Below are 15841 nucleotides of genomic sequence, written 5' to 3'. Positions count from 1 at the left end.
AACTCTCAGGGAGTTTGAGCCCCACTGTAACTTCTTTCGAGGGAGGGGGAAGGCAGCAACACAATCGCCAGAATCACGTGGCTGTTGAGTGATGCAGAGGCTTGCTTACACTTACCAGAGGCTGGAGCAGGCTCCCAGGAGTGTAAGAAGCCCTGTGCCAGCCTCCGCAGGGCTCCCGAAGTGCACAAATTGTCAAAATAACAATCGTGACCCACTTCTGGTTTTGTGACAGGAAACCGGAAGTGGGTCGTGATCATTATTTTGAGTGTCTGTGTGCTTGGGGGGCCCTGTGGAGACTGGAGAGGGGCTCCCCACATCCCCTGCAGCCTGCTCCAGCCTCTGGTAAGTGGAAGCAAACCCCTGCGCCCTTTGACAGTGACACGATTCTGGCAATCACATCGCCGCTTCCCCCCCTCCCTACCCCTTGAGGGTGCAGAGGCCAGGGCTCTCTGGCTGGGGTGTCTCGACCCACTGCCTTACAGCTATGCTGATCTTCTAATCAAGGAAGTCTCTCTTGATACACAAGGTGACCACAGTGAATTGTTCATTCTTCAACCCTTATGACAACTGAGAAATTTTCTGGAGCAGCTCATCATGGCACTGCTTCTAGCATTTCAACCTATTTGCATCCAAGATGGTTGCCAAACCATCATTCAGCAACATTCTCTCCTCTTTCTGCTTCGAAGGCATTTGACTCTTCCAAGGAATTACTTGATTGGAATTGGGGGCAAAGCTCATTCTAACTCTAGAACAGCCATTTTCAACCACTGTGCCGTGGCACACTGGTGTGCTGTGAGTGGTCCATAGGTGTGCCACAGGAATTTGGGGGAAGGTCATTTATTAATAGGGCCAATGGGAGATGTGAGCCCCCACTGGCAGCATGGTGTGCCTTGTCAATTGTCAAAAACCTGGCAGTGTGCCTTGACCATTTTACTGCCTTATCGGTGTGCTGTGAGATGAAAAAGGTTGAAAATCACTGCTCTAGAAGCTTCTGGAGAGATCCTCTGAGATGTGTTTCACTGCTACTTTTTTGCCAAGCAAGGCAGGAATGAGGACAGGCTGTCCAGGCAGAAGACTATTCCCATTCCACCAACATGAACTAATATAATCAGGTGGGCAGAGGAGGAAGAGACCATGCTGGGTGTGGGTGTTCTCCAGACAAGGACATCCTTATTCTCCAGACGGAGAGATCATGATGTGAAAAGTTGAGCTTGGCTCCTGTCACCCAAGGAAGAGCCACCTCTTTGACACAGCTTTTCAATCCCTGGAACAAGGAAGGAATAACTGCACTTTAGATGCAGTTCACATTGGAAACAAAGGAGCAAAAACTTTGGAAAAGGGCTTGGCGTTTGGAAGGCTCCCAGAGATGCTAGGTATGCAAAACTGTGCAAGGGCCACAGGTGCTAGCATGCTGAAAAGGCCTGGCTCTTGCATTATGTTATATCCACCCATCAAATCCTCTGCTGACCTCTTTCACCAACATCTTATAACAGAGGCCCAGTATCAAAATTTTCCCTCAGGAAAAGGACCTGGAGCTAGGCCAGAGTGCTGGAAGTGCAGAGAAATCTAAGTAGCAGTAAGTTTTTATAGAAACAGAGGCATCACCTCTCTCTGCTTCTACAAAAATCTGCCACATTACTAGGCAGGGAAAGTTATCCAGAGAAGACTAATGAAATTTTACCAATGACAGTAATTACGAAAGCAATTAAAATCTCATACAAAGCTGAGTGTTTCTGTGGCTTTTACACACCAGGTTGCAGTACGATTCTTTTTCCATCTCTAGGCACTGTGATTGTTAGTTTTGCTATAAATTAATTTCTCTCCTAATAGGGAATGAGCAGCTGAGTGTGCACAGCCTACATTCTAGTAAATCTTTTCTGAAGCTCAGGCCATTCGGAAGGCAAGACAAAGTACGATGCTAGTGAAGTCATAGTGACAGCAAGATCTATGGCACAGTCTCACTGTGTGGCTGTCGTTGCCAATATGTGCATTAAAATCTTAGGCCTGAATTACATTATACATTACGGGATTAGTGAATCTTGGGACAGAGTTATAAAACTCATCTTTGCTGTCTGCATAAGCCATCATTAGGTGAACAGTCAATAATAACACAGAGCACTAAAGTTCCACTCAACTGGATAACTTGAAGCTTACCTTAGTCAAATTCTTCCCATTTTTTTCCACAGTAATTTGTCTTGAGGAAGCCAGCTTTCTTTTTATTATTATTGATAAAATCATCTGCTACATTTTTAAGAGCTGGACAATAAATTAATCTGATCTGCACACATTATGACCACTTTAGTCTTTAGAGTTACTTCAACCATCTCTTCCCTAGGGCCTGGTTCACACATGTTCAAGCAGTTGATGACCGAACCACTGTGGTGACTTGTACATGCAAGTGAACTGTCACAGCCCAACAGCCATATCAACTCAAGCAATATCAACAGCCGTATCAACTCAATGGTTTTCCACTGGAGTCACTTTACAGTTCCAGCTTCAAGTTTACAAAGCACAGCAATTGACAAAAACTCAAGAGGCAGATATTCAATATGTGGACCAGCTCCAGATACAAGTGACTGCGCCTTTGAGGCACATGTAAGGTGCAGTTGACCTGTGATGTCAACACTGAAAATATGTGAGATTTTATGGGGAAGCAGCACTGCCACACTGAAACTCAGAGGTGTAGCAAGCAGGGGAGGCGTTTACCCCAGATACCAGACCAGAAGGGGTGCTGCACGGCCGCAATGTATCCTTGTATGTGCTCCAGAGTTCTAAAGAACCTCCAACAAGCAAGCAAGTCTCTTTAGAACTCCAGAGCACAACTGTGGCCGTGTAACTTGTTGGCAGACGCATGCTAGAGACACAGAACTCCGGAGTGCTTGCTGGCAGACACTTAATCTCCAGCAAGCGTCTGCTGGCAAGCGACATGGCCATGCATGTGTTCCAGAGTTTTTGAGAGTTCTAAAGAGTCTTGCTTGCTTGTCGAAGATTCTTTAAAACTCTGGAAGGCACACGTAGCTGCATTGCTTACTGGAAGATGTTGCTTTACTAAAGCATCTCCTGCTTTACTAAAGCCTCTTTACAGAGGCTCTCCTGGTTCGGAAATCCTCGATGCAGGTGCTGGATATTGGCTTGCTCTGAATGGGGTTGCACTCCCTCTGAAGGAGCAGGTCTGCAGCTTGGGGGTCCACCTGGACTCGCAGCTGCTCCTGGACTCCCAGGTGGCGGCTGTGGCTAGGGGGGCCTTCGCGCAGCTTCGGATGGTGCGCCAGCTGCGACCATTCTTGGATCGTGCAGACCTGGCCATGGTGATCCATGCTACGGTGACATCGAGGTTAGATTATTGTAACACGCTTTATGTGGGGCTGCCCCTGAAGATGGTTCAGAAACTGCAATTAGTGCAGAATGCAGCAGCCCGTGTGGTCACTGGAGCTAGGCGGTTTGACTCTGTCAGTCCGATTCTCCGGGGGCTACACTGGCTGCCCATTCGTTTCCGGGCCCAATTCAAGGTGCTGGTCTTGACCTTTAAAGCCCTATACTGCTCTGGGCCAGGCTATCTCAGAGTTCGCCTACTCCCGTACAATCCGGCTCGTCCTCTCAGGTCATCAGAGAAGGCCTTTTTACATGTGCCGCCGCCTAAAGAGGTACGTGGGGCGGCGGCAAGAAATAGGGCCTTCTCAGTAGTGGCACCAACGTTATGGAACTCCCTTCCCCTTGACTTGAGAATGGCTCCCTCCCTTGAGACCTTTCAGCGAGGCCTGAAGACCTTGTTGTTTACACAAGCCTTCTGACTCTATGGCCTTTTAAACATCTTTTATACATCTTTTAGTTTTTTACAGGCGTGATTCCTCCTTGAACTGCTGTTTTATTCTCTTTTTATTCTGACTTTTATCTGATTACTGTTTTTATGGTTTCTCTTAATGTGTTTTTAATGTTTTTATCTGTTAAATTATGTTTTAATCTGTTTTTTTTTAATATGTTGTAAGCCGCCCTGGGTCCCTTTGGGGAGAAGGGCGGGATAAAAATAAAGTTTATTATTATTATTATTATCTGCCAGCAAATTGGGGAACCCAGAAGTGATGTGATGATGTCAGAAGTCTCTGACCCGAGCGCCGCTGTACCTAGTAATGTCACTGCGGAAACCAATAGTATTTTGTGCATTACAATATTATGCATTATACACTAGTGAATCTTGGGATACAGGTACATAATTGATCTTTGTTGTTTCACTATACAACACTCCAAAATATTTTATAGAAGGAAATTTCATGAATGAGTGGAACTTGATTTGCACTGGTAACATTCCCAGACACCTGAAAGATTGCCTGCTCCCTCAGAGTCATAATCTGTGGGATTTTTCTCCTTCAGACTATGTATGAACTGTACTGCTCAGCAATATACACAATTGGTCTGGATATCTTCCAGTGACGGAAACCGATTATAATGCTCATTTTTTCATTCACCCATGCAGTTATCAAAAGAAATGTTTTTTATTTGGGTTAAGAGAGGGGAGGACCACAGAGAATGACAGATGTCACTCAACTACACTTCCAGGGTCAAGCTTAACTGCCAAACAATATGCAAAAATGCACTGATTGAGGATGTGCTTCTAACACAAATGCACCACACTAGCAAGCAACAGGTACAAATATGCTATGAGTGGTTAGCCTTTAGTATGGATGGAATAGGCAGCAGGGATCTATGGCACACCAGGAGTGGAACAAGATAGTCCACATTTCTGGTTAAGGCACAGATTCAGGCCTCTACCTCTAACCCCTCTCTTGCACAGCTGCTCTGTTCAAAAGGCTAGAGGTAAAAACCATGAGGTGGCATGGGTAAAGAAGTGCATACCAATGTGCTACACTTTCATTTAGGATTGTCTGGTGACATGCTTGTCAGTATAAAATACCACTGCCCAGAGGTGTTTCAGCCTCAGAGCTCAGCCGGGTTGGCAGCGATTGTGCTTAACCTTGGTGGCATTCTGGAAGTTTAGGGGTGATGTGATGCTGTAATTACATCACCCCTGACCTTCAGGGCTCTTGCACTGGTTTAAATGTGAAACCTGCCTCCCTTCGGTAATCTTTGGGCCATTCTGGACCCAGTCACTGTGTGCTTTCACCGGTGAGCAGCGAAAACATAATTGGAGGTGAGAGTGTGTGGCAGCTGGGCCTGAAGAGGCCCCAAAGTTCACTGAAGGGAGGCTTGGGCGGTGTTGTGTCGCCCTCTGCTAAACTGTGCGCCTGGAGCAGCCCACTCCCATCAACCCGGTCTTGCGATGCCACTGCCTCAGCAATGTGAACCAACATCCTGATCAGACAGAAGATCAAGAGGCTACACAGTTATGACTTAGAAAATAGAAAGGACCCATCTATATCTAGGGAGCAATTTAACTACCACCCTTGGATATGATATTTCATATTTCCCCCCTTAAAGCAGAACTAAAGGAAGAATTTGCCCATTGGAAAAAGGTTACATTTCTGTTCTTGTTAATTGAGGGATAAGAATCAAATATGTGAGTTAAAAATATCACCCAGGTTCATCAGCTTCTAAGCACACCTGCTGTTCTCCATTTCAATCTCAAACGTTTCCGGGTCAGAAAGGTGAATAATTATTAGAGAAAATAAGACCAGAATTATAAAGGCATTGAACTGACTGTTTTTAATATGTTCTTACCAATTAACTCTCTCTCCAGGGAATGCATTCTATTTCGAAAGAGAATTTATCACTCAAAGAAATGTTAACAACAATTACTTCAAGTCCAACTGGAACATTAGCCCTAGGAACAGAAGGGATCATTCCTTTCAGTCTGCCAACATTTCAGCAAATGACACTGGTCCTTTAACAGATGGGATACATACTTCTTAGCTTGCCAGGATCCTAATAAAAGACATTGGCTTCTGTAAAATGAAGGACACATACCTCTCAAATTGCCAGCATCCAAACTGGGACTCACGAGTTTAAAATAAAGAAGGGACTCGGGCTAGCTATATCAGACATACGCTGCAGAAATTTCAACACCACTGATGCAATCCTTGACCGAACACTAATTAATTCGTCAAAGCTCTGAATGTGTACATTTGGGATAAGTACCTTATCTACTAGACAGGCTGCTATTTGTACCTTAGTAGTTATTTGTGACTGACTTTTGCTTTTAGCTTGTTTTGGAATGACTGCTATTATGACTGTCATGTATTTTATTGCAAGTTGACTTTATTACTTGCATAATACTCGGAGTTTATTTTTATACTGAAAAACATTTTATAAACAAATAATAAACTACCATAATAATTGCTTGAATAATTGCAGAGTCACAATAAGACTTGCAAGCCAAATGCAGTTAGGCTCCTGTCTTTGCTGCCTGCCTGAGATGGCTGGCAAGTATGGGGTAGGGCAAAGTATCAGGGGGCCAAGTTGCATTCACTTTAACAGGCTGCAAATTTTGCGGGCTTGCAGTAGGATACTATGAAATCAGAAGGATGATCCACAGAGAAATGAATGTGAACATTCATTTGTGATAAGAGGTTGTGATAAGAACTGTAGCACTATATGACCATTTTTTCAAATGGATTAATAATATTCTATTATTATAATTAGCTATCCGTAATCCATATTTATTACAACAATCAAAAGATGCAATATAAATTCATACAATCAATAATTACACAATCACAACAGCAAACACACACAAGGCTCAATCCAAAGTGCGCCTTATGCCGGCCCAAGTCCCTTAACAAGAAATTAACAAGTCCCTTGGGCCGGCATAAGAGGGTCACAAACGTGCCTTAAAGCATGTTTGCGCCTCCTCACGGGGAAGCCAGGCCAGTGCTCCAAGAAGCGCCGGCCTGCAGAGGCTGCCATAAGCCTCTGCTGCGGCTTCTCCGCAGCTGCTTGTGTCAGCGGGCTCGCGCCGGTACAAGCAGCAAAGGTAGGCTGGGGGGCGGGGAGGAGGCGTTTCTGCGTGGGGGGAAGGCGGGCGATGGCTGGCCCTGGGGGAGGGCGCAAGGGGAGCTGGAGGCTGGGCTGGGACCCGGCAGTTATGCGGGATCCCAACCCCCATCCCAGTGGAGAATGGAGCGGCTTCAAGCTGCTCCGCTTTCCTCGGACTTGTGCTACCTCCAGAGGCGGTGCAGGTCCGAGGAGACCCATTGGGGCCAGCAGCCCTTACCCAGGGGTAAGGGGAAGAGTTTCCCTTTGCCTCTGGCTGAGCCGCTGCTGCCCACAAACCTGCCTGGGATGCAGCACAAGCCTCCTGGCTTGCCTGCTCCAGCACAGGTTTAGATTGCTCCCACAGTAACTTAAAGCCTGATGGAATAAAATGAGCAGTAACAATAATCCTAATTTAAGAATACTGAAATAAAATAGGCTTCACTGCCCACCTGATGGCAGGCTCTGATGGAGCCAGGTGTAAATTTGCTGGTTCTACTGCAAGTTCATATGGGGAGAGGTGATTCTCAAGATATTCTGGTGCCTAGCACTTTGGGGCTGTAATGCCAAGGCAAGGACTTTGAAACAAGCCTGGAAATAAACAGGCAATCAATGAAGCTGGTATAAAAGTGGTATAATATGACCAGAACAAGCTTTCCTCCCTACAATTTGGTACCAATTGCAGTTTCTGAACAGTCTTCAAAGGCAGCCCTGTGTAAAGTGTGTTGCAGTAACCTAACCTGGAGATGACAAGAGCATGAATGCTGAAGGACAGGTATGATTTCTCCAAGAAACAGAACAATGGGTTCTGCAAATAAATAAATAACAGCAAATAAATAAGGGCACTAAGAAATAATTTGATCGATCGGGCATTTCATCCCAAACCCTTGAAGTGAGTTGCAATATCATTAAAAGAAACTTATGAACATAGAAAAATTGGTTTGAAAATATTCCAGATAAATATATAAGGTATATTAGGGTGCTAACCCACTCATATTTATTCAAAAGTAAGTCCCTACTATGTTGAGTAGGTCTTGCTTTTGGTTAAATTTGCATAGGATTGCAGCCTTGACTTAACATGAGCCCTGGAAAAGACAGTGGCCTAGGCATTATCAGGTGCCCCTAGACAAATTTCTCTGTTTGTCTCCTGCTGAGCTTGAGAATTCTTCTCTAATCAAGTTCTTTGAAAAGGGTTTTCAAGACAGCACCCGAGCATCCCTATGGATGTCATCACCACTTCTGCTTCTTCCCCCCTTTGATTCTATTCCTGGTTATCTATGAGTTTACTCAACATAGACAGGATTTGTGCAGAGTGCAAGACTTGAAGCACGTGCTAGGAAAACATGCAACTAAAAAAGCCACTGACTTGTTATTTCCATGTCTGCACTGTACCCTCAACCCATTCACTTTCTAGACATTCTAAAAAAGAGAAGTGGTGGCACATGCCACTGCATGTACCTCAACCACATGGTACATGCCACATGGCAACCTTTTCCAATTGAGGGCTGAAATGACAAGCAAGGGATATCAGCTCAGTGATGGCACTGCATGGCAGTTATCAAACTATAAAGAAGCAGAAGCTTTTTCAGGTTCACCAGGTCAACTGTCCATCCTCTTTCTTCATTCATCATAGAAAACACAAAGTACACACAGCTTACCTTTCCCGTTCCTCTTTCATCTTCTCTAGGTCTTCCTCTCTGAGAGTGCCTTGCTTGGAGTTTCCCTTCTCATCACTTTTTGCACCTTTATCCTCTTTTTTCTTGCCAAACCTGATGGAGAAATTGGGAACAGTTATGTGAGAGAAGGAAGAAAAGTATGCATTACTCCAACCTTAACTTAAACCTAGTGATTTAAACAAAAGTGGTACCTGTATAATATAAAGAGACTGTAAAGAGCTCCAGAAGGATCTCTCCAAACTGGAAGACTGGGCAGCAAAATGGCAGATGCGTTTCAATGTAAGTAAGTGTAAAGTCATGCACATTGGGGCAAAGAATCAAAACTTTACATATAGGCTAATGGGTTCTGAGCTATCTGAGACAGATCAGGAGAAAGATCTTGGGGTCCTTGTGGACAGCTCGATGAAAATGTCAACCCAATGTGCAGCGGCAGTGAAGAGGGTTAATTCCATGCTTGGAATCATTAGGTAAGGCATTGAGAACGAGGCTGCAATCCTAACCAATTTTCCAGCAGTGACATAAGGGCAAAGCTCCGCAGTAAGGAAACAAACATACCCTTACCTTGAGGAGGCCTCCGTGACTGACCCCCAACTGTAGAATGCCGCACATGCCCCTCTGGCACAGCTATGCCAGTGCTGGAAAGCTAGTTAGCATTGTTCCCTGAGACAGCTAATATTGTAATGCCGTTGTACAAATCGATGGTAAGGCCACACCTGGAGTACTACGTCCAGTTCTGGTCACCACATCTCAAAAAGGATATAGTGGAGATGGAAAAGGTGCGAAAGAGAACAACCAAAATGATTACTGGGCTGGGGCACCTTCCCTATGAGGAAAAGCTACAGTGTTTGGGCCTCTTCAGTCTAGAAAAGAGGTGCTTAAGGGGGGATATGATTGAGACATACAAAATCATGCAGGAGATGGACAGAGTGGATACAGACGCTCTTTTCCCTCTAACGTAACACCAGAATTTGGGGACATCCACCAAAGTTGAGTGTTGGGAGAGTTAGGATAGACAGAAGAAAATATTTCTTTACCTAGCGTGTAATTAGTATGTGGAACTCTTTGCCACAGGAGGTAGTGATGGCCTGGATGCCTTTAAGAGGGGATTGGACAAATTTCTGGAGGAGAAGTTCATTACAGATTACAAGTCATAGTAGGTATGTGCAGGCTCTTGGTTTTAGAGGCAGGCTGCCTCTGATTGCCAGATGCAGGGGAGGGCACTGGGATGCAGATTGTGTCTGTTTTGGTGGGCCACTGTGAGATACAGGAAGCTGGACTAGATGGGCCTCTGGCCTGATCCAGCAGGGCTGTTCTTATGCTCTTAATATTGTTTTGCTTCAGCTATGCCTCCTAAAACCAAGCCAATACACTATTCAATAAACCCCAAATTCATCAGAGTATAAATCAACCAATTTTCCATACACTTGAAGCTTAATTTCCCCCCCCCCAAGAGATTTCTCAAGATGCTAAATGAATGGCGTTTTCAATGCTAAACTATTATTAGCATAAATTTTAAAAGCAGGTGAAGGGTCTTCTTTCCCAAAGGACAGTTTGTGTGCAAGTAATCCTTGGCAGCCTTCAATTCAACACATAGAGGTGAACCACATCATACTCTGCTCTTATTGAAAGAACTTGCTACTCCATCATGTCAGCCTTGATTTTCCTCAGTTTGCTTTATGAAATCAAGGTAGGTGCAGCCAACATAAAAATGAACAGTGCTACATCACATGGGCAGAACAATAGTTTAAGAAAGCCATGGCACAAAATCCAATGCTCTTTTGCATTACCAACAGATGACAACTTGCAAATTGCAATGACTTTAAAATTCTGCAAGGAGTGGTTCTCAAATATGCTAATATACAGGGTGACCCAAAAGTAGGTGGACAGTAAATGATAACATTTATTCCACCTACTGTCCACCTACTTTTGGGTCACCCTGTATATCTCCTATACTACAAAAACAAGTCCATAGTATGGAATAAAATCACTCTTTGTATCATGACTAATGGTTATTTTTGGTTTGGTATACTGAAAAGTATTCTCATTGTATGGATTAAAGGATTAAGCTACTGTTACTGGCTCAAATCTGCAACTTGGATTATTGTTCTGAAAATGTAACCAAATAATCATTTTTTAATTAGCCAAATACAATAGGGTATGCACTTCGAAAAATAGAAAAAGGGGGTGGAAATTATATGGAAAATGTAAATAGGTAAGGAATTGCTAAAAAAGAAAATTCTCAGTGGCCATGGACTACAGAATTAAAATTAATTTTTATAGTTAAGGTAGAATTGCATCATTAAAAATGCTTGAAACATGCTGTTTGGAAAGAAAAAACATCTGAATTTAATAAATGAGGTGAACAGATAACTTTAGAATTCACTATTTGCATAGCTTAACACATGTAGAGTATTTCATAGCTCACCTACTATTCATCTTGAATGCCAACCTTGTGAAGGGAACAAAAAACCTTCCTGTTTGTTGTAAAATTAAGGACTGAGAGTGAAATACAACCAGTTTGAACCACCATCTCCCTTTGGTCACCTTCTACTACACCTTTGCAGGTAAATTTCTATAAGACCAAGGGTAAAAACCATTGTACCTAAATAAGCACATTTTGTATTTATCGGCTTGATCTTTGTGTGATTTTTTCAAAACCTTTCACAGATGTCTGGAAATTGCTCTTTTATTCATTAAGCAGCTCTCCATGGCTTCCAGCATGTTGGCTGAACTATATTTCTCTTATATATTGGCATTTCTCCAGTGACCAACACTGAAATCCTAAGTTTCACTGTAACCTTATATAACTCAAACTGCTAATGAATTCAAGCCATAAGGCAACACTAGAAGAAAGCTAGCCTCTGAAAGATAACACTACCATACCCAAGTCCAAAAGACTCCACAGCAAATTAAAAAGGTCTCTCCACCTGAAAAAATTGCATATTTCAGCAGGCGCACATTAGTAGCAAGTGGTAGATATCCTTATTTACAGATAGATTATAGCAGTGTTTCTCAAACTGTGGGTAGGGACCCACTAGGTGGGTCAAAAGCCAATTTCAGGTGGGTCCCCATTCATTTCACTATTTAATTTTTAATATATTAGACTTGATGCTACCAGTGGCATGTGATTGCATTGGGGAAATGTTACAGATCTGTACTTTTAACAGGCTACTCTATATATGCATTGTTAAAATGATAGTAAATGGAATTTATTCCTGGAAAGTGTGGGCAGGATTGCAGCCTAGGACTTTCCTGCTTGATGATGTGACTTCTGGTCATGACATCACTTCCGGTGGGTCCTGGCAGATTCTCATTCTAAAAACTGGGTCCCAGTGCTAAAAGTGTGCAAACCACTGGATTATAGAATATATATCATGGATAATCCCTCACAAAGTGGAAGTAGATTACAATACTAATCTTTGAAATGGACAGCACAGTAGGAGAAGGCACACTTTAATCATGGCTAGTATGCTGCACCCTGAGATGGCATTCCTCTAGGAAAGGGGTTGGCAACCTCTTTGGGCAAAGAGACCAGGGTTCATGCCTCCCAAGTTGAGCTCTACACAGGCTGGATGACTTTTGGGTGGTGAGCTGGATCCAGCCCATGGGTCATAGGTTGCTGACCCCTGCTGTGAGTCCTTTCCTTGGCTACCCATTGCACCAGTCTTAGCATTTGAAACTACTGCAATCTTTGGAGATTTTGATGCCTTATCTATTACATGCATATTCAGTGGAAAACTCATTGCTTCTTCACATTTGCCAAGGTGTTTGGCCTCTCTCAGATGAAGGAGAGAGAGAGAGCAAGTGTGCACAAACTGGTGAGGAATGTCCTTGAGTGTGTTATTTCAGGGTTCCACTACTTCTTCTAAAGTGATTAAGAAATGTGTATATGTTGTTTCTCTCTTGCTTCCAGACATGGAAGGTACTCCTTACTTCCCATAAGGTGGGAGGTGGGTAAGTAGAGGTGGGTGAAAATGGTTTTATTGTTTCATGGATTTCAGTGTTTTCCAAAGTGTAGAAAGCGATGTTAAGTGTTTTTATTCCATGGGCGCATTTTTATAAATTATAATTACTTTTAAAGTGTACTAGGTAGGTGATATAGGAGGCATGGTATCAGCAAATACAGCCACATACATGGAGAGGTGCTGGAGAATTTCTTTCTTCCTTCCTTAAATGAGAAGTGCAGAAAGCAGTGTTATGTGTTTTTATTTCATTATAACCAAAAAAAAGCACTTCTGCCCTTAAGGCCTCTAACATGTGTCTTCAGAGGCTCCATTTCTTCCATTCTTGAGAGCCGGGGCTTGCACTCAATTGTTTTATTGTATGGATATATGTTCCTGCCTGCCTGATCTGTTTAGGCAAAACAGGGGTTCATTTTTCCACACTGTCACAATGTGCAGTCCCTGCTGAGCGCAAGGAACAGGGAGAAAAGGAGCTACAGATAAACAGTCAGAATACACAAAGAGAACACATCAGTGGAAGGAGAGTACTTGTCTGTTTCAAGCACAAGTAGAAACTCCACTGTAGAAAAAGTTGCCTTTTCCCTCTGACTATTGCATGTCCCTCTGACTATTGTAACACAAAAAGGGGGAAATAGTCCGTAAAGTTATTTCCCTTGCATTCCAGGAAGACCAGCCTCAGTAAAGTAGGGGATTTGGAGGTGTTTCAGATGAACAGGGACCCCCCTCTAAAGAATATGAAAAGCCAGTGTTGGAGTGGAATATAGCCATCCAGCATTTCCCATATTTCAAGAACACAGAATTTCAAAAAATTATGAACTTTTGTGTCTACTACTTCGCTTGTACTCCTATTTGGAAAAATGTAAACCAAACAAGAGTTCAGCATAGCCTTGCCATGTACATTTGTAAGTACAGTTAAATGCATAGTGCAAAATGGCTCTCAAACCAATTCTGGAAGGTCTGAATCTAATAGCAGCTGAGATGAGAGAACTTTCTTACCTAATACATACATATTCAATGTAGAACTCATCACATCAAGATGGCACACATTATTCCTTGCACCCTGGCCACACTCCAGATCATACCTTTGATCAGCCTGCCATCTTTTTCTCATAGTTGCATTTAAACAGACCTGGGGTCTGCATCTGATTTTGCATTTATAGATTAAAATATATATTAAAATATATATAAAATATATATTATTGCCTGGGTATGTTGAATTACTACAGGGAATAAAGCAAAACATATTACACAATAAAAAGATATGCAACTACAAAAATTTACATACATTTCCCCATAAATCTATATATTGTCTTGTGCATAGAGGAAAAAGGCTTAAAAAAGAAAAGAACAAAGTGATTATTTTAATTCTAATAACTGCCAGTTTGACAGCTATGGAAAACCCACTTGTATCAGGTGATATACAGCCTCTTGCCAAAAGGTGGAAAGTTCAAGCGAGATTATAAGCTAGCAAGCATTTGGTAAATGTTGATGAAAAGGAGTTTTTCTGATATTTTTGGCTTCATATTGGATCTGTATAAAGTTACACAGCACACCTGCTCTACCAAACATGCAATCTGTAGCCACAGGCTGGGAAACAACTGTGATTTTTTCTTCTTCTTATCTTCTTTTGTCTTCTACTAAATAGTAAAAGTCTATTCCCTTTAGTTATAAAGAACAGCTGAATAGCGCAGAAAAAAAGTAAAATTAGAAAATGGCACCAGCTTTGAAACACAAGTCCCATAAAACTAAAAAGTATCAAGGCTCCTCAAATACACTTTCAACTGTATAGTGTTTGCTCCCTTGCTTCTTTCCCCAGATCCATGCTCCATACTGCCAAGAGTCTCCAGCTGAACAAAGCACTTCTTCAAACACATGACTGCAAGTATAATGCCTAGGTCAGGAACTTGTAAGCATAAAAGATCAGGAGAGTAAACCATCTTAGCCTATTGCTGCAGATACAATAGAGTGCTAGGACACACAAGTCCTTAAGGTGCAACAGAACATGAAGGTTCATATGAAAGCTTCTCTATATCCAGGAAACAAAAAATAGTGACTGCATTCGTTGGCCATGCCCCCTGCTCCAGATGTACCTGTTGAACACATGGTTGATTACATCCCTAGCAGTCACAGTTTTCATGACCAAGGAGCAATATCTGTCTATACCACAGAACCTTTCTGAACATGAGGAGAATTTCACATGGCAGGAGCAAAATGTGTTTTGTGAGACACAAGATGATGCGTGAATATCTGCTTCCTGAAAGACTGACCAATGAATATGGGAACTAGAGGGGAGCAGTAACATGTTGCTCGTTTTTAATAAGTTCTCTCTCAATAGGTGGTTACAACAAATGATCCCTAGTCAATATAAAGTCACACCAAGTCCATGGCCTTACTCTGCATCTGAGTGGGGTGCATATGTGATGGATGCAAGAATGAGCAGCACAGTAAAGGTATCCAAATGGCCATCTGTTGAATTCCCCTCACATCTTGTCAGGATCCTGGTTCCCAAAAAAAGATGCTTACCCCAAAACTTCAAGCTAAAAGGGTGAGGAGGAAAGTTATAAGCCAAGCAGAGAAACTTTAAATTGGTAATCCTGGTAAGATGTAGAATCAAATACAGAGAGGATGAAGTAGTTAACAGTAGTGATAGATGCTATATGAAATAATCAAATTTTGATTCAACTTTGGTATACCTGTTTACACAACTGCTTTGAACAGGAAACTATGGCTGTAAAGGGTAATCTCCTGCATTCTGCTCTTACCCCACTCGAATTAAAATTAAAACAGGGTTCAGGTATCACAAGGTCCATATATTGACACAACTTTAAAGATGGGTGTTCTGGAAAAGGATGGGGTGGTGACAAAGGCATACTCAGGGCTTCTGGAGCCCAGGGCAACGCCTCATGTCATGATGCCACACAGCATCATGACATCATCAGTGCCAAAGAAAGCAGCTGTACCTGCAAAGCCATTAGTTTTTTACATTGGCATCCTTTAGTCTTGGAAGACTATGGTATCGCACTCTGAGTAGTGGTTCTGGAAGAGTGTCCTCTCCAGTGCGCGAAGCCTGGGTAAAGTAGATATGGAGGAAATACTGTTACCCATGCAGCAAATTCCCCCTCTCCACGTCGCTGAAATGGTCCAATGGAAAGGCAGAAGCCAATACGGTTGGTTCCAGCAGCGCCGCAGGAGTTGCCAGAACGTGACTGTGTTCAGCCATGAACTGCCTCAGGGACTCCGGCTCCGGATTTTGCCTCAAGGTTGACTCCTGAAGCCTTT

At 42.9% G+C, this 15841-nt stretch overlaps 1 protein-coding gene across 2 annotated transcripts in view; it reads right to left on the bottom strand.

Annotated features, from left to right (window-relative positions):
- Nucleotides 1–15841, bottom strand: part of PARD3B (par-3 family cell polarity regulator beta) — a 540299-nt gene that overhangs the window by 156315 nt on the left and 368143 nt on the right. For both annotated transcript variants that reach the window (XM_066623090.1, XM_066623172.1), the window contains one exon: nt 8583–8693. In XM_066623090.1, the coding sequence (XP_066479187.1) occupies nt 8583–8693 (111 nt within the window). The remainder of the gene's footprint in view (nt 1–8582; nt 8694–15841) is intronic.

The sequence above is a fragment of the Tiliqua scincoides genome, chromosome 1, assembly GCF_035046505.1.
Source record: "Tiliqua scincoides isolate rTilSci1 chromosome 1, rTilSci1.hap2, whole genome shotgun sequence".
Lineage (NCBI taxonomy): Eukaryota > Metazoa > Chordata > Lepidosauria > Squamata > Scincidae > Tiliqua > Tiliqua scincoides.
This window is presented reverse-complemented; position numbering and strand designations above follow the sequence as displayed.